General features: G+C 66.3%; 1 protein-coding gene across 6 annotated transcripts; it reads right to left on the minus strand.

Annotated features, from left to right (window-relative positions):
• Window positions 1-28: 28 nt before the first annotated feature.
• Window positions 29-17071, minus strand: ADSS1 (adenylosuccinate synthase 1). Of its 6 annotated transcripts, none has more exons than XM_081550795.1 (14): window positions 16799-17071; window positions 10373-10475; window positions 7784-7846; window positions 7387-7392; window positions 7004-7054; window positions 6726-6792; window positions 5563-5670; window positions 5316-5397; window positions 4644-4770; window positions 3087-3241; window positions 2291-2415; window positions 1580-1677; window positions 456-605; window positions 29-384 (listed from the first exon to the last, which is right to left on the minus strand). In XM_081550795.1, the coding sequence occupies exons 1-14, from the start codon at window positions 16988-16990 to the stop codon at window positions 332-334; spliced, it is 1380 nt and encodes a 459-aa protein (XP_081406921.1). In that variant the 5' UTR covers window positions 16991-17071; the 3' UTR covers window positions 29-331. The 6 variants fall into 6 exon arrangements, 5 of the variants coding, with proteins under 5 accessions (XP_081406921.1, XP_081406922.1, XP_081406920.1 ...); XM_081550796.1 differs by having other exon boundaries at window positions 456-594; window positions 1578-1677; XR_014071421.1 differs by lacking the exon at window positions 7387-7392 and having other exon boundaries at window positions 2287-2415; window positions 3087-3263; window positions 4614-4770.
• Window positions 17072-17758: the final 687 nt, after the last annotated feature.

Raw genomic sequence — 17758 nt, forward strand, 5'->3', positions numbered from 1 at the left:
CAGAACAAACCTGCACTGATCACTGCTGTTCAGGGGGTGGGATTTGTTTATTACCCAACGGCTCCAACTGCACAGACAACCACGTGACAGTTCACGAGCCAGAAAAGGGCTCTGGTTTGAGCTCATGTGAAATAGCAGGATTTTTAAAAATGTACACAACACCGGCTTTCAGATGTTTCAAGTTGTTGTAGAAATCAGTGGGTTGGGCTGAAGGCTTAAAGAGAAATACAAAAGTACAGAAAATAGCTTTCAAATCTCTTTGTTTACGGCGTTGGTTCTGCCGGTGGAGGAAAGACGCGGCGTGGCCTGTGGGGGCCTGCTCCGGCTTTGTCTAAAACAGCTGGATCATCGAATCTCTGGACTTGCCGACACCAACCCATTTCACTGAAAGGGGAAGGGGAGGTTCAGCCTGGGATGAGGGGGGTGGAGGGGGTGGCCGGAGGTTGGGCACCTACCTGCCACTCCGACATGGTTCTCCACGAACCGGATGTAGCTCTGGGCCTGCGGGGGGAGGTCCTCCCACTTCCGGGCACCTGTGGTGTCCGCCTTCCACCCCGGCAGCGTCTCGTACTCCACGTCCACCTTCTGCAGGATCTCCTGGTTGGCTGCAGACACGGGCTGGATGAGCCGCGTGCTGCCGATTTCCACGCGGCCACGGGCCTGGGTCCCCCGGGCCGGGGTCTGCTTGCCCCAGGGTTCGGGGGCAGAGAAGGCAAGCGGCCCTGCCTGGTTTTCTCAGGGTTGGGGGTGGTTCTGGGATGCTGCCTGTTCCCCTTCCAGCCCAGGGGACATACCACCCTGGACACGGATTCCAGGGGACACCTCAGCTGAGGAATTCTGAGGTCCTCGCTTCTAAGGGGATTTCAGGTCCTGCAGTGTCAGGGTTCCTGAAGGATCTATATTCCCCTCCCCAGGGCAAGGATCCCACTTGGTCTGGACTCCCGGCCTCACAGCAGACGCTAACCACCCCTGTGGTCAGAAATTGCTGGAAGGCGCTGTCCACTGCAAGCACATGCCCTGAGTCTCAGTGCTCCCCTGCTGTGTCCTCTCAGAGATCAGGGTCAGTCGGTCTGGGGGACGCTGGCCAAGAGGAGCCATGGGGCTCGCACAGCCAGGAGTCTGCACACACTTGCTGGGGGCGGCGGTGGGGGTGGGGTCACGCACAGGAAAGCATCACTGCCTCCACGCTTGTTAGAAGGGACACTGGCTTGGTCACGGAAACTTCAGGGGGACCTTACAGAGTCTCAGCAAACACATGTGTTTCCTTAGGTCAAGATCGTTTTCCTATTGGCCCAGAGCTTCGCACATCCAGAGCCCCTGTCTGCTATTTCAGGTGAGTCCCCAGCTCCCAGGAGGTGCGCCTTGACTCTGGGGGGGTCTTGGGGTCAGGCCAGCCCCTGAGTCCCTCTGAGCCCTCCCCAGAGCACAGACGCATAGGCTTCCAGGCGGGGTGAGAACCTGCCGCGGACAGAAGTGGGAAACATCTCCAACACGGGCTCCCCCGTGTGACCGACGCGCACACGCCGTCCCTTCGGCCCGAGACCAGTGGCCAAGGGCAGGGAGGCGGCGGCGCCCGCACCTGGGAAGTAGGGAATCCGCTTCCCACCGAGCTTGTACGCCACGCCGACCTTGATCTCGTCCAGGGTGTCCAAGATGTCCAGCTTTGTCAAGGCCAGCCTGTCCAGAGCACAGCGAGAAGCCGAGGGGTGGTCAGCCGCCGTCACTGCTCCCACCCAGCTCCACCCCTCGCTCCTCCTGTTTGCGGGACTAGGAGGGAGGATGGCAAAGCCCCCGACGGTGAGGCCAGGAGCCCAGCTCGTCTGGCGCCGAGTGCCCTGGGCGCTGGGGCCTGCACGGCCCCGTCCCCACGGCCCAGCAGAACAGGGGTCTGGACCGCAGGCTGGGCGCGGCCGGCTCAGCGGAGGGTCTGTCAGCACGCACACAGGCCCTCTGCTCTGGGCCCGCTCCCCGGCTCCAGGAGAGACGTCTGCACCGCTTCCGGGGGCGGGATGCCCTCTGGCCTCACGATGTCTCCTTCCCTGTCTGTGCTCAGGAGTGAGCGCAGGGCTGACCCCAAGGCGCCCTGGACAGCCCTCCCCATCACCCCCCAGAGGCCTCGCTGTGTGGAAGGGTCTCCCCGGGGTGAGGTCACCCTGTGTGGGGGGACCATGGCCCTGAGACCCGAGGCCTGGCTGCCCTGCTCCTGGGGCGTCTGGGGAGTTGGGGCTGGGCCCCCGGGGGCGGGCGCCTGGGGTGTGTGTGTGTGGGGGGGCGCCACAGCTCCACCCACGCAGTGAATCCGTTGACCATGTGGGCGTATCTCAGGATCATGAGGTCCAGCCAGCCACAGCGCCGCTTCCTGCCCGTGGTCACGCCCCACTCGTGGCCGCGGCTCTGCAGCAGGTCCCCGATCTCCTGTGGGGCAACAGAGAGGGCCTGGGGGCTGCGGGGACGGAGCCCGAGCTGGCCGCCCACCCCACTCTCCCACGGCCCCTCGACGACCACCCCTCCTCACGCCCGCTCGCCTGCCCCGGGCCCCGGGCACGCCTGCCCCAGCTGTGCCTATTGACCAGGGCCCCGTCCTGGCCTCGTGGGCAGGTGAGGGTGAATCTGCCCGACCCCGCAGTGGCCCTCAAGCAGGCTGTGTGCTTATTTCTCCAGGGTTCATAACCCTGCCCAGTACGTCCCCTTCCTGCTCTGGCCCTCGCATGCCTGCTCAGGATAGGAGCCTCGTGTCCCTCCAGCCTCGCGGGCACAAGGCCAGAGAGAGGAAGGCGGGGGCCGTCCTGAGCTCCCAGAGACACCCACGAGGCTACAGGACAGTCTGCTGGGTGAGGTGGGGGTGCTGCTCCCACCCTGCTCTCGCCCAGCTGAGACCAAACCCAGGCTCACTCAGCCCCAGAAGGAAGGTGGCCTGGGCGCCCAGGCGGGGCTGGAGAGAAGGCTCTCAGGGTCCCTCCTGCGCCGGGGGCTCTGCGGGGCAGCCACACAGGGTGGGGGCTGGGGCTGCAGCCTCAGGATCTTCTCTGCGGCCTCCCCGGCCCCTCCACCAGGCGCCTGCGCGGTCCCTGTGGCTGGGGACTCACGTTGATCTGCTCGGTGGGGAAGGCGCCAATGCCCACGCGTGTGGTGTAAGCCTTGACCACGCCGTAGACCTCGCCTATGTTCTGGGGTGGGATGCCCAGGCCGGTGCACACGCCGCCCACCGTGCAGTTGGAGGATGTCACGAAGGGGTAGGTCCCTGCGAGACAGAGCCAGGAGGGCTGCCACCCTGCAAGAACCCTGGTGACGGGTCGCCCCGGTGGTCCCAGGGACCATCCAAGGGGCGTGGCCAATGCAGGGTGCTGTGTGTATGAGCTAGGGGTGGGGAGGGGGAGGCTCCCTCGGGCTTGGACGGTGGGTGCCTCGCCTGCGCCAGGCAACCTTGGGGCTGGTGTGTCCCTGGGCTGGGGACAGCAGGGACAGCGGGGACAGCGGTGACAGAGGCCCAGGTGGGGCAGTTGGGGCTCCTGGGCCCAGCCAGTCTCTCCCTCATCCCCATCCCTCATCCCCCTCATTCCCATCTCTCATCGCCTCCTTCATCCCCATCCCTCATCCCCATCCCTTACCCCCATCCCTCATCCCCTTCTTCATCTCCATCCTCATCCCCATCCTTCACCCCATCCCTCATCCCTTTCTTCATCCCCATCCCTCATCCCCATCCCTCATCCCTTTCTTCATCCCCATCCCTCATCCCCCTCATCCCCATCCCTCATCCCCCCACGTCCCCCCATCCCCTCCTTCATCCCCATCCCTCATCCCCCTCATCCCCATCCTCATCGCCCCACATCCCCCCCATCCCATCCTTCATCCCCACCCCTCATCCCCCTCCCTCATCCCCCTCATCCCCCTCCCTCATCCCCCTCATCCCCCTCCCTCATCCCCCTCATCCCCATCCCTCACCCCCATCCCTCACCCCCATCCCTCATCCCTTTCTTCATCTCCATCCCTCATCCCCATCCTTCACCCCATCCCTCATCCCTTTCTTCATCCCCATCCCTCATCACCCCACGTCCCCCCTCATCCCCTCCTTCATCCCCATCATCCCCATCCCTCATCACCTCCTTCATCCCCATCCCTCATCCCCATCCCTCACCCCCATCCCTCATCCCTTTCTTCATCCCCATCCCTCATCCCCCCACATCCCCCCCTCATCCCCTCCTTCATCCCCACCCCTCATCCCCCTCATCCCCATCCCTCATTGCCTTCTTCATCCCCACCCCTCATCCCCCTCATCCCCATCCCTCATCGCCTCCTTCATCCCCATCCCTCATCCCTCACCCCCATCCCTCATCCCCTTCTTCATCTCCATCCCTCATCCCCATCCTTCACCCCATCCCTCATCCCTTTCTTCATCCCCATCCCTCATCGCCCTCATCCCCATCCCTCATCCCCCCACGTCCCCCCCTCATCCCCTCCTTCATCCCCATCCCTCATTCCCAGTCTAGCCTCTCTTTTCCCCTCCAGGCTGAAGTTATGGAAAGAGAGCAGTATGACTGTTTCCTGGGCATAGAGGGCAGCTTGGTGTGGAAGGTGACCCCAGCACAGCTGTCTCCTTGGCAGACAGAAAAGACAGGTCTGTGGGGATCTGGCTGGGGACATACCAAAGTCAATGTCAAGGAGGGCTGCGTTGGCGCCTTCCACGAGGATCTTCTTGGGGGGGCCATGGAGCGCCTCGTACATGAAATAAACGCCGTCTCGGACCATGGGGCGAATCCGCTCGGCGAAACCCTGGGAGAAGGGGCCATGATGCAAGAAGGGGGTCCACCCAGCTCTGGCCTCCTCCCCACAGCCTCTGTCTTCCAGCAAATTCCTGCCCAGCGAGGCCCTTTGTCTCCACACATCCCTGTGGGTCCATCCCTGTCTAGATCTAGAGCCCCAGACGAGGCTGGAGGAGCTGGGGTCCAGCCCTGGAGGTTTCCAGAAGGGCTCCATGCAGACATCCTCCTATCTCCTGCCCACTCCGTCCCTCTAGCAGTGAGCTGGGACGCCTTTGCCTCCTGCCCCAGACCAAGAGGGTCTGCCTATGGCCCTGGGAGTGTCCAGGGTCATTTCCTCAGAGAGAACTCGAGGGGCCAGGCCAGCGGGTGAGCCCCTGGCCTTCTGAGACCGCCCTGAGCACAGCTGACCAGGGGCTCCCACGGGAGGCCTGTGGTCCCCGAGCCCAGCCACCAGGAAATAAGGCCCGGTTCCGGGGGCGCTGCAGGAGCGTGCACGGGTGTGGAGGGACCCTCGGTGGGGCTGGGCCTGCCCGATGCCGGGGTGCCCAGCTCTACCTTGAGCCTTTTGAGTTGACCTTCAACGTCTATCTCCAAACTGGGGAACATGGACTGGTGCTGCTGCGCCAGGTTCTTGAACCTGCGGAAGCGACAGTGACTGCGACCCCGCCTCCCCGGAGCCCTGTGCCCGGCCCCCCCGCCTGGCCTCCCCCAGCCCAGGGCCGCGGACGCATCGGGTATCGGGTGGGTGCCCGCTCCCCTGGCCTGGCCTCCCCCAGCCCGGGGCCGCGGACGCGTCGGGTACCGGGTGGAGAACTCGTCGAAGTCGGACAGGAGGTCGCAGATGCGGAGGCCAGTGCGGGCGGCCTTGGATGAGTAGGCCGGCCCGATCCCCTTTCTGGTGGTGCCGATGCTGGAAGACAGGCCGAGGGCCATGAGCTCGGGGGGCCCAGGTGAGCCTGCCAGAACTGCGGGAGGAGCCTGAACCCGGGGCCCCTGTCCAGCCCTCAGGCCTCAGCATCCATCCCCATAAACCAAGGTTGAGCCGGGCAACACCCGAGGGCCCTCCCCAGCAGCTGCCCCGGGGGCTGGGAGACCCGTGAGAACCCCTGGACGCCTCTAGCAGCCAGCTTCCAGGACCGGGAGCTGCGGGCGTGGCATGTGGGTCCAAGTCCCTGCCCTGCCCCTCCCGTGGCCCCCTGAGGCCTAGTGCCTGGGGGTTCCCTCCCTGGCCCAGCTACCTTCTGCCCAGCACCGAGGCTTCTGCCCTGGGCATCTGCCATCTCCTCAGAACTGGAACCTGGCAGTGCCACCCTGTACCCACTGCCCACCGCAGCCCAGCCCAGGTCAGTGAACAGGGATGCTCAGCATCGCCACCTGTGTGTGGCCAAGCCCTATGTGTACGCGCATGTTTGTGAGTACATGTTCATATGTGAGCATGTGTGCACTTGCGTATGAGTGTGTGCGTGCATGTGTGTGTCCCTCTGCTTGAGTGTGCATGGCAGTGTGCGTATAATCTATGCACGTGCATGCACTGGCATGTGCGTGTGTGCACACGTGTGTGAGAGGCAGGATTCTGGTCTGCTTCACTCCCGTCCCAGCTTTGACCCGCGCGTGTCCCTGGCACACTGCAGTGAACGTCTCTGGAGAACCAGTGACTGCCCATCGAGGGCAGCTGGGCAGGCTTTGGCGCCCGGTGGAGCTGTGGTCAAGGCTGGCCTGGGACTTCAGCAGGGGCGGGGGGCGCAGCAGGTGACGGACGGCAGGGGCGCTCCCCGGGGTGGCCCTGGGAAGGACCGCATGGCCCCGGGGAGAGGCGGCTCTCTTGGGCTTCAGGGCTGGGGAGGCGCAGGGTGAACTGACGGACCTGTCCTCGGGGCTCCTGGAGGATGCATGCCCCCCTCACCCGACACGCCCCCAGCTCTGTGGCCGCAGACACGAGGCCCGAGGAGCGCAGATGCCACTCACTTCTTGCCCTCCTGGGCCTGCCGCTGCACCTCCTGGAGCCCGTCCACCGCCTGGTGGAAATCGAACACTGCCGGCCGGCGGGCGGGTACAGCGCGGGCGGGAGAGACAGACGGTTACGGGGCCTCTGGGGACACCACGGGCCCCTCCCCCCGGGCCTGTTTCCCCGCCTGCCTGTGCTGGCGGTCATCCTGACCCGGCACCCCCAGGAGCCCTCAGAGAAGGCCTGGGCGGCCCGGGGGCCCTTGTTCTCAGGCGGGCGGAGAGGCCCTGGGACTCACCGAGGTGGGCCCGGTCAGAGATGACAAGCCTCTTCTCCCAGTCCTTCAGGCCTGCGGACATGGCGTGCGGTCGGCGACGGGCCCTCCCCTGGGGACCTGGGGACATCCACCCGCATCCCCACGGGCGGCTGTCTCCTCACGGGCTCCGTCTCGGCGCCTCCTGGGCCCACGTCCCGGAGCCAGGACCCACTGGCCCCTTTCATGCCGGCGCTGAGCCTGGGCCCCGAGGCGGAGGCCCCGCTTCCTGCAGGGCGTCTCAGGGCTGTGTGTCGCCCACCTTCCTCTCGACACCCATCGGGGGCCCACCTGCCCGGATGCCTGGCCGGCGGCCTTGGTCACTGCCTGCCTGCCTCCTGCCCCTGAGCAGCCCCCAGGGACCACACCCTTCCCTGCAAGGATGTCTGCCCAACCGTCCCCAGTCTCAGGACATCAGGGTCCAATTCCAGGCGCCAGGGCCCTGTCCTTGCTGGAGCCGGAGTCTGCAAGTCCCGGCGCCACATGTCCCCAGTGTCATGAAAGCACACCTTTGACGTCTCTGGGGCCCCTGGACTGCCTGCCTGCTCTCAAGCTTCCGGTGTGAGGCCCGGGCCGGGGGCCAGCGTGGAAGCCGCACCACCCGCCCACCCGCCACCGCTGTCGGAGAAACCACACGGGGAGCACCGCCCACTCGGCCGCGGGGAACACACGGCTCTGCGGGGAACACCCGCGGCTCCAGGGACACACTCCGCTCCCGGGCGGGGGGCTCCCGGGCGGGGCGGCTCCGCGGGGACACAGACCTACCTTTCTTCTCGTTCTTTTCTGCTTCTTCAAACAAGCCTGGCAGGTGGACCACCACTCCATTGCCTGCAACACATGGACATGAGACTGAACTGGATCACAGACACTTAAAACACTGTGAGATTCTCGCCCTCGTGCTCATAGCTGCATCGTTCACGATGGCTAAGACGGGGAAACAGCCCAGGTGTCCGTCAGTGGACACCGATGATGGACGGAGGAAATGTGGCACAACCCCACGATGGGATTATTACACAGCCGTGAAAAGGAAGGGGACGCTGCCACAGGCTGCCACAAGGATGAACTTCACACACACCACATAAAGTGAAGTAAGTGTGGAAGTGTCCATCGTTCAGCTGTGTCTGACTCTTTGTGACCCCATGGATGGTAGCTGGCCAGGCTCCTCTGTCTATGGAATTCTCCAGGCAAGAATACTGGAGTGGGTAACTAGTCCTTTCTCCAGGGGATCTTCCCCACCCAGGGATCAAACTTGGGTCTCCTGCATGGCAGGGCAGATGCTTTACCATCTGAGCCACCAGGGAAGCCCCCCTGTGAAATAAATAATAAATAAATAAAGTGAAGTAAGCCAGACACTAAAGGCCATTCTCTGCATGACCCCTTGTACGAGGTCCCCAGAGGAGTCAGACTCGCGGGGACAGAAGGCAGGCTGCTGGGGGCCAGGGGCGAGGGGAGGGAAAGGTGAGTGAGACCTCAGCGGGGACAGAGTTTCTGTTGAGGGAGATGACAGAGCTCTGCAGACGGACGTGGTGATGCTGCCCAACAATACGAATGCACTCGATGCTACTGAACTGGACGGTTACAAATGGTTAAGATGGAAAATTTTTTTTTTTTTTGCCATGAGAAGGAGATTAATAATCCTCATTAAGATGCTAAATTCCCAGGATGCAGTTCGGAAGAAATAAGTGATTAAATTGCACGCTGGGCCAACGTTCCCCGGTCGTCACATAGCTCGCCGTCAGCTATGTGGTGGGTCGAGGTCAGCCTTGGTCAACTCAGACGTGCCTGTCCTCTCTCCAGACTCGGCTGTCGGGTGACCGCTGTGCTGCCCAGGGCTTCTAAGAAGATTCCACGTTTCAAAAAAAATCAGTGCACGGGTCTGCGGTTGCCAACTGTTTTGCCATGAAAGGGCATGTACAAAAAACTGGCCACTGTTTCATAAAATAGAGGGAATCCGAAAGGAAGGAGGGCATAACATTTAGAAGAAAATACATGAATTTACATAAAATAAATTTTGACTTTTGACAGATGGGAAGTTTATATTATGTGTACTCTATCACGATAAAAAATGGTCCAGACAAAAGCCCTCATTTACAGAGACAGCAGATGAGTGGCTGCTGGCGGAGGTCTTCAGGAGGCGACAGCGTTCTAGGACTGAGCTGGGACAGATGCGCCATCCTACCCTCACGGGGCACGTTTCATGGCACATAAGTTACACCTCAATAGAGCCGTCATGCTTGATTTACGCGGCACGGAATCGGGAAGGCAGGAGGCGGGGAGAAACACAGCCTTCAGCTGTTTGGTCTCGGGAGCCAGGCCTCCCCATCCCCGTAAAACTGAAGGGGGTTCTGCAGAGGGCAGGCGCCAAGCCCAGGCGAGGAGGGGGCTCGCCACAGCCACGAGCTAACCGGGGGCCCAGGCTGAAGCAAAGGCTTCCCTCTCCTCTGAGGCCAAAGCCTGCCGGCTGGGGCCCCCACGGCCTTCCTAGGGGGCGCGTCCCCTGGGCGCCGGGATTGGCGGAGGGAGACGGGACACAGGTCCAGACGAGAGTGACTCAGAGGCAGCAAGCCACGCTGAGCTTGAAAGGTCATCTAAATGCCACGAGCCCCAAGAGGACCACGGGGCAGGGTCTGGTGGGGGGCCGCGTGAGCGCTGGCACGTCCCACCCTTGCCGCGGGGCTCCCGTCACTGTCTGCCGGGCTCACCCTGCTCATGCTCCCGGTTCCCAGGACACCGGGCAGACCCCCGCTCCCCACCCTCCAGCGAGCGGTGCCTCCTTGGCCTGGTTCCCACCCAGTGGCGCCCAGCAGCTTCCTAGGGCAGAGACTTGGCCCCTGGGCGTGGGGTCCCTGGTGAGCTGGGGTCCTCACCCTCCACACCCACACAGAAGCCCGTGGGCCACCGTCCCTTCCTGCACAGCCTGACTGCCCACTGCCCCACAGGTCCACTGCTCCGTCGCGTCCCTGGGCTCACATCCAGGTCTGGACCTGCACCACCAGCGGGCACACGCTCGCTGTGCCAGCCCTGCTTCCTGGGGGGGGGGGTGGCAGGGTAGTGAGTCATATGTGTGGCCCTGCTCAGCCGTGGAAAGAGCCAGAAGGAAAAGTCCCCGAAGCTCCTGGAGTGTGTCCTGGAGGGATGGGCAGGAGAGGGCGGTGGGAAGGGGTGGGGAGGGGGCCGCCCAGGAGCTGGAGGAGGGCGGGGGACAGCTGCCCACGCAGACCCTCCGGGCCCAGCCCCACGCCCCGCTGTGTCCAGCCTGTGTATGGACCCCAGGGCTGGATGACGTCCAGGCCTCTCCTGCTCACACCCAGGGGTTGCCAGGGCTGCAGCGGGGGCAGGCAGGCGGGCACTCACCGATGAAGGACACGGCCTTGGTGTTGATGATGCCGCTGGGCAGCAGGTGGAAGTCGTACTCCTTGCCGTCCACCACCACGGTGTGGCCAGCATTGTTGCCTCCCTGGGAACAGAAAACAGATCGGCATCCACCCCGGGGGGCCTGCCCGGCGCCTGGCCTCACTCGGGCAGCTCTAAACGCAGGCACTCAGGAGCCCCCCGCCCCGGGTGGCAGGTCTGCCCCCCAGGAGTGTGAGACGCCATCTCTGCTTGGACCTGGGGAGCCTGGTCCAGTGGCTGCCCCCGACGCATGTCTGGGGTGCCAGGGCCTGGTCAGGGCACTGGGTCCAAGAGACGGGCTGGCCGGGCTGGCCCCCACTCCCAGCACCCGATTGGACTGACACTCCGGGGAGGCCGGCTCAGTGCAGCCCCTGAAGCCACCACAGGCTCAGAGCCCTGCCTGCCCGCCCATGACTCCGTCTGGGGCTCCTCCTCTGACACAGGGATGATGTGGGGACCACAGATTCAGGCCCCTGCTGCCACATAGCCTGAGCTCCAGGGTGAGGGGCGCAGAGGGCGGGCAGGCAGCACAGCCTTTCCGGGGCCAGGAGCCGGCGTGCACCAGCAGGGACCCTGCCTTGGGCCTGCACCTCCCGTCTGGGAATAAAGAGGGGAAAAGCCATCCTGAGGCAGACTGGGGTGGGCGGGGGCAGCCAGGAGGCCCCACCCAGGAGGGAAGCCAGCCTCCAGCGCCAGGTGTGGGCTCTAGAGGCCAGTGTGGGCCCCAGCACGTGGGTCCCCGAAGCCGGTGAGCGGGGGTCGGGGAGGGGAAGTGTCCTGGCTGCTGCCGGAGGCCTTGGAGCCCCGCCATCCCCACCTCCTGCAAAGGCACTCGTGTATCCGTGGGGCCCCTCTGCGGCTGGTCCCCTGCGCCCCACGCCCCATACCCCACGCCCCACTGTCCTCCTGGCTGGCACAGGAGGCGATGGCCACTGGCTGTGAGGATTCCAGCACCTGTGCCCCTCAGGGCCCGGCAGAGAGAGGAGCCCCGCATGCCCGTGGTCGCTCCCTGCCCGGCCAGGCCTGGCTGAACGAGGGCCGTGTCCTCCCCGGCGCCACCTGCCCCTCACGGTGGGGCTGGGGAGGTTCACACAACCTCCCGTCTCCCCCACGGAAACGGCCCAGGCGGGGGTGGGGGAGACCGGGCAGGGGCGCTGGCTCCTGGACCTCACTTCACACTTAAGGAGACTGGCCGAGCCCGACTTCCCCTCAGCGCCCCTTTCCCAGCCTCCGTCCCAGCCGCCCCCGATGGCCCTGCAGACACCGTGTTCCGTGGGTCACACGCATGTGAGGAGGCCTGTCTGGAATGACCCTAGAGTTGGAGGGCTGGGGCAGGTTTGCCTCTAACTGACCCCTGGGGTCACTGGGTCCTGGTGTGTGTCCTGGGGCCCTGCTGCACGACTGGGCCCTGTTCCACAGCCCACTCTCCCTTGAGGCCGGCCTGCCGCCCCGCTGGGTGCCTGAGCCAGGTGGGCCCGGTGGGAACTGACCACAGGCTCTCAGCCGACAATGGGGGGCCAGCGGACATGGCGGGGGCGGGGCTGGGGACCAAGGAGGGGGCCCCACAAGCAGAGGCAGCACAGTGCCAGGCCACAGGGGGCTCAGGATGGAGCCAGCTGGGAGAGAACCGGGTGGGTGGGCCACCAAGTGGGGGACCCCAGGGGGCTGCTGGAGGGGAGGGAGCTGATGCTGACCAGGTGCGGCGGGGGAGAGGCGGTGGGCTCAGCCTTGAACATCTGAGCCACTGTGATGATGGCCTGGGTTTTGGGGTCACTGGGCCCCCCAGAGACCCCATCCTTACTCTGCCCTCTCCTCAGGACGTGTGCAGTGCCTCCCCGCACATGAGGGTCTCTGTGCAGTTCATGCCCATGGTCACCTTTGCCACTGTAGGTAGGGCAGCCTGGCGGAGGGGTGGGGGGACCCGAGGTCCCCGGAAAGGAGTTTGCAGCAGAGCCTGGGTGAGACCGGGTGGCGGGCGGACGACCTCCCTGCAGATGCTCTCCCTGAGAGCGGACCCGCCCCCAGCCGCGTCCTGCCTGCCGTGGGGGGGCCCAGGCACCCCGCCCCCTCCCCTGTTCGCAAGTGGCCAGTGCCAACGTCAGCTGGCCCGAGCGCACCCCACCTTTGTTTAGGGTAAACACCAGTGCCTAGGAACAGGCGCAGGCCGCCGTGGGTCCGAGGGCAGCAAATGACCCCTGCCGGCTACAGGGCCCAGGCATCAGGCCACGGTCCACTCCCGGGGTGTGAGCCAGCCCTGGACGCTGAGCCGGGGCCCGCTGACCTGAGGGTGCCCCTCCCGGCAGCTCTGCAAAGGCTCAGGAGACTGTCCCAGAGACCCCCGTCTGCCCTCTCCCGGAGTGTGTGTGAGGTCAGGGCAGGGATATACCACCCCCCACTGCTAACGCCCCAGCCCTGCTGTGGTCTGCAGTCCACAGGCCGGGAGAGCTGCGGGGCATGGCTGGGGAAAGCCACTTAGAGGGACAGCTGGTTCAGAGGCCCAGGCCCAGCCTGGCGGTCCCCTCAGGGCCTTCGCCCCTGGGCTGTGCTGCCTCCCTGTCCCCCCAGGCGGACAGGCTCTGGAGGTTCCCGTCCAGAGTGACCAGGAGCCGGCCTCACCCCTCTTTCATGCCCCGGGGGGACCCTCAGGACTCTGCCTCCCCCCAGGTTCTCCCCTCCGTGATGGAGCCTCGGGGCAACCACAGCCAGCTCAGAGTCCCCAGGGACGCTGACGCCGCCCCCACGGCTGGCCGGGCACTCAAAGCCCCCATTGGATGCACCCACCAGGGGCCGCCCTGGCGACAGGGATCTAAGCAAGTGGGGCTTTCTCGCTCAAGGATACAGGAACAGGACCAAGGCCGGCCCACTCCGAGATCTGACCAGCTCCTGTCTACAGGCGTCCTGCCAGCCCACCTTCTTTGGGGCCAGCGCAGAGTGGACGAAGGCACAGAGGGTGGGTGTGGGCCGCAGGTCTCGGAGGCTGCAACACTGCTCACGGCCTTGAGCGTGGCCGTGGGCGGAGCCTCTGGGCGTGGCTGCGGGTGGAGGCGGAGCCTCTGGGTGGCCACGGAGAAGTGGGTTTTCTCAGGATCGTGCCCAGCAGGCAGCAGCCAGGGGTCTGCTCTCTGGGTGGAGAACCTTGTGAACTGCCCCCACCCCCACCGTGGTCTGGGTGAAAGCGTGGAGGTCACGCGCCCAGGCAGTCCTCACGCGCCTCTTTCTGGATGTCTGCTCTGTGGGACCCTACCATCGGTCCACCCATCCATCCGTTCACCCCAAACAGAACTGCTCCGCCTGTGAAGCACCGGAGTGAGGCCTAGAGGGAGGAGGGCAGAGGCCCAGGTGAGTGCACAGGTCTCCCGTGCCCAGGTGACCCTGCGGAGACTGTCCTCCGGGAGCCTCTGCTGGGGGACGGGCGTCATCAGAGGGTGCAGACGTGGAGGCACTGGGCGTCTCCCCCACAGCCTCCGACCTGGGAGGCCCCTGGACCGGCCTGGGGTTCCAGGCGGGGGACAGTCTTGGTCTCTCTCCCAGGGAGGGAGATCTCAGAGCACCGACAAGCCGCAGGACGAGGCCCCTCATCCCGCAGGAGTGAGACCACCATGCCCTTGGTCACACCTCCCGGGAGCTGAGGGTGCCCACCCGGGAATCCCGTCCTGGACTCCCGCACCGAGCCACCTCACTGCCCTTGGAGGGGGGAATTGTATATAAATCCTGCCCGGGGCACCCTGAGGCCTCGGGCCGTGGTGGGCCCAAAGCCTGCTGAAGACTCTGGAAACGGAGGGAGGGCTGGCACCGTGTCCTGGGGACACGGCGCGGTGTGGGAGGGGCCGTGACCGGGGCCCTGACAGGCAGGCCAGGCGCGTGGGCTCTGGGCTCCTATCTGGGCGGGGGGCGGGGGACATCAAACAGCAGGAAGGATGCCCGCGGGCACCGCAAGAGAAAGCCCTGCGCAGGGCCGGGGTCTCCCAGGGAGTGGGCGGAGCTCGAGGCGGCTCTGGGGTCGCTGTTCTGTGGCGGCAGCGGGACCTGGGCCAGGAGGAGCGAGGGGGCACTGGGCAGGGAGTGAGGGGAGAAGGGAGCCCGGGGCCGTGGGCCCGGAGCAGCTCCGCCCCCGCCCCTGGACCTGTGCCAGGCTGCAAGGGGCCTCCCGACGCTGGGGGAGGGTCGGGCGCCATCCACTCGGGGAGGAGGAGGCAAATAGAACAGTCGGGGGCTAAGGCCCCATCTCTGGACCCTAAGGAAGGTCTTGGGGGTCTTGGGGTGCATGCTGACCACGGGCCGCAAACCACTGAGATGGAGAGAACTGAGGATGACCACTGGGGGCGCCTCTGGGCAGGTGGAAAGTGAGTTCCTGTGAACCAGGTAGCCAAAGGCACCAAAGGGCTTCCCAGGTTGACCGAAGCCGAGTCCTGCCTGTGGGCGGCGGGGGAGCGGGGTGGGCAGCAGCAGCGGCAGGACCGGAGTCAGGGCCCCGGGCGGCCACGGGGGTCAGGGCTGCCGCTCAGGATGACCCCAGGCCCAGGCGACAGACCAGGCGGCCCTTCCGGTCGCTGGGGCTGGCTGGCTTCAGCCCTTCTAGACAGCCACCCAGGCAGGGCTGGGGCCCTAGCCCACCCTGCCCCCCACAGTGACTCTGCGGCCAGCTGCCCGCTGCCCTGGCCCCTCGCTCGGAGCTCGACCCAGCTCTGGGGCCAAGTGCCGTGTGAAGGCCATGACACTGGGCTCCAGGCAAAAGCAGTCCTCCCGGGGCAGGGGCTGGACCCTCCCCGCACCAGTCGGACCCAGCACTGCTGCCAGGCGGGTGTGGCACATGGGAGGGCCCACGTGCCACTTATTCCAACGGCTCAGCGGCTCTGGCCCCGTTTCCCCACCTCACCAGCTTGTTCGGAGGCTGGAGGGGAGGGGTCACGGTGGGCTCCCAGGACAGCTGGAGGCCTGCAGGGGGAGATTGGACCTCAGGGAGAAGCTGGGTCAGGGAGAGGGTGCCTCGTGGGCTCCCGCTTGGTTGGGGGGCTCCAGGAGGCTCTGCCCTTGCTTGGGCCCACCCACAGCTCTCACAAGCGGCGGGAGAGGGCATGGCCTGGCCTGCTGACCCAGGTGGCAGAGCAGGGAGGGCCTCCCTCTAGAACAGCGTCGACAGCGGGTAGCCCAGCAGTTCCGAGGTGAGGGCCCTCACAGACACCTGCCAAGCCCTGAGGTCACTTCAAGGAGGGGGATGAGGCTGCCCAGAGCGGGCAGGTCACACGGAGGGCCCTGGGTGTCACGGCTGGAAGCAGGCATCTCCCCCGAGGGGACATGTGGCGGATGGTCCACGCACCCGGCCCAGGGGCCAAGGGAGGGGGTGTGGACTTGCTTGCTGAGGCTGAGGGGGTGAGACGGTGGGAGGCTCCCGCCACCCCAGGAGGCAGCTTCCAGGAGCCCACAGTCGGCCTGTGAGCAGCAACTTCCCCAGCGGGCGCGCTGGGCTCCCCTGGCGGCGCTGAGCCCTGGGCCGCCTGGTGGGAGCTCAGGCACGAGGCACCCAGAGGGCGTCCCTTCCTCACTTCTGGCAGCCTCCCCGCGCGGGGCTGTGAGCCTCAGCAGGGCCAGTGCACACCCCCGGGCCGAGCCCCCTGCACCCCGAGCTGTAAGTCAGCCCAAGGCAGCGAGCATGGCACAGGCCTCGAGGAGTGGAGGAGACCTCAGACGGCGTGCAGAGAGCAGCCTGCAGCGGGCACAGGCCCTGCCCAGGCCCTCAGGGGACAGAGCTTGTGTCTGGCCTCCTGGGTGGCACCACCAGCCTCTGGGTCACCCTGGCCAGAAGACGCAGGCTCCTCCCTCTCCTCCTTTGGGTCCCGGCCCGCAGTCCTGCCGGGTCTCTGCCCCCTCTTGGCTGAGCCTCCAGGGCTCAGAGAGGCCATGCCCGCTCCCACTCTGGGCCCGGGGTGGCAGCCTCCTCCTGCACACTGACCCCTTGTGGTCAACCAGCCCTGTCCCAGTCCCAGACAGAACAAGGAAGTGCGGCCGTCTGGGTGGCCTCCAAGCCACTGGGACCTGGGGTCCCCGCCTCGACCCCCGCACTGCCCGCCCCAGTGTCACACCCATGGCACACCCCACCCCCTGAGGATCGGGTGTCCCCAACTCAGCGACTTGTATTTATAGCTCTGCCCCTGGCCCACAGCCCCGGGGGTGGGGCCGGCGGGGAAGGCGGGGTCCCTGGGGGAGGCGTGGGGGAGGGAAAGACGGTCTGCCCCGAGCGGGTGGGGGTGGCTGCTGGGGAGGGTGTCCCGGGAGGGGAGGCGTCCAAGGGGCGTGTTGGGGAGGACGGGAGGGCAGGATCCGTCCGGATCCGGGGTGGGGGGTGCCTCCCTGGGCGGGTGGGGGAGGGGCCCGGCGCCCGGCCCGCACCTGGCAGCGGCTGATGATGTCGGCGTCCGTGGCCAGCAGGTCCACCACCTTGCCTTTGCCCTCGTCCCCCCACTGCGCGCCCAGCACCACGGTCACCCGGGAGCCGGTAGTCGCCGCCTCGTGCTGCAGCCGCCCCCGCTTGACGCCGCCCGCGCTGGGGGGCCGATCGTTGGAGGCTCGGGTCCCGGACATGCTGGCTCGGCTCGTCCTCTGCGCTGGGCCGCGCGAGAGCCCGCCGCACCCGCGCGCCGCGCCATTAAAAGGAGCCGGCCCGGGGCGGGAGGCGGGGCCGGGGCGGGCTCCCGGGCGCAGTGACGCGCCGCCAGGACCTCGGGGCCGCCGGTCCCGCCCCCGCCGCCACCCGGGGCCCGGTGGGGCCGCGCGCCCGGCCGCGGGGCTCGCGGGCCGGAGGCGCGCTCCGGGGTCCCTTCCGCGCTGCCAGGCTGGAGAGACCCGGGCATGCTCCTGGGGGCGATCGCGCTCGTCCTCCCCGGGGCGGGGCCTGGGCCTGGCGAACCCACATTCGGGGGGGTCCAGAAACCGCGGGGGTCCCCTCCAGGGCGGGAGTGCAATTTGCCCAAAGGGAGCTGCGTCTCTGCGTTCCACGCGGGGCTCTCTGGGCGCGCACCTGCCCCTCCGTGAACCCGGGACCCCGGGCTGGCGCGGGAGCCCTCTGGTGGCCACAGAGAGGACAGCCCGTCCCCTCGTCCACCCGCTCGGGCAGGGACCCCCATTGCCTGTCACAGGGCACCCCGGCCTCAGCAGGCGGGCTCCATCCATCCAGGAGTGCGGCTGCCGTCCAGCTGCCCTCCGTTCTCAGGGCTCTGAGTCCAGGGAGAAGCGATGGTGTTCTCAGGTCACCTGGCCGGCAAGGAGAGGGCGGCCACAGTGCTCACCGGCCACAGTGGGTCTCTTGGAGACCCCACCCTAAAACTTACTTCCTGCTCGGCCTGTGCAGAG

The sequence above is a fragment of the Giraffa tippelskirchi genome, chromosome 12 (genome assembly GCF_054371585.1).
Source record: "Giraffa tippelskirchi isolate mGirTip1 chromosome 12, T2T-mGirTip1v1.2.pri, whole genome shotgun sequence".
NCBI classification, from domain to species: domain Eukaryota; kingdom Metazoa; phylum Chordata; class Mammalia; order Artiodactyla; family Giraffidae; genus Giraffa; species Giraffa tippelskirchi.

Excerpts from the sequence above, each read along its gene's own strand:
- ADSS1 (XM_081550792.1), bottom strand. The coding sequence starts at position 16,990 with ATGTCCGGGACCCGAGCCTCCAACGATCGGCCCCCCAGCGCGGGCGGC. Across the intron at positions 2,416-3,086 it reads TCCCCACCGAGCAGATCAAC|GAGATCGGGGACCTGCTGCA; the intron begins GTGAGTCCCCAG and ends GTTGCCCCACAG. Across the intron at positions 1,678-2,290 it reads ATGGTCAACGGATTCACTGC|GCTGGCCTTGACAAAGCTGG; the intron begins GTGGGTGGAGCT and ends TGCTCTGGACAG.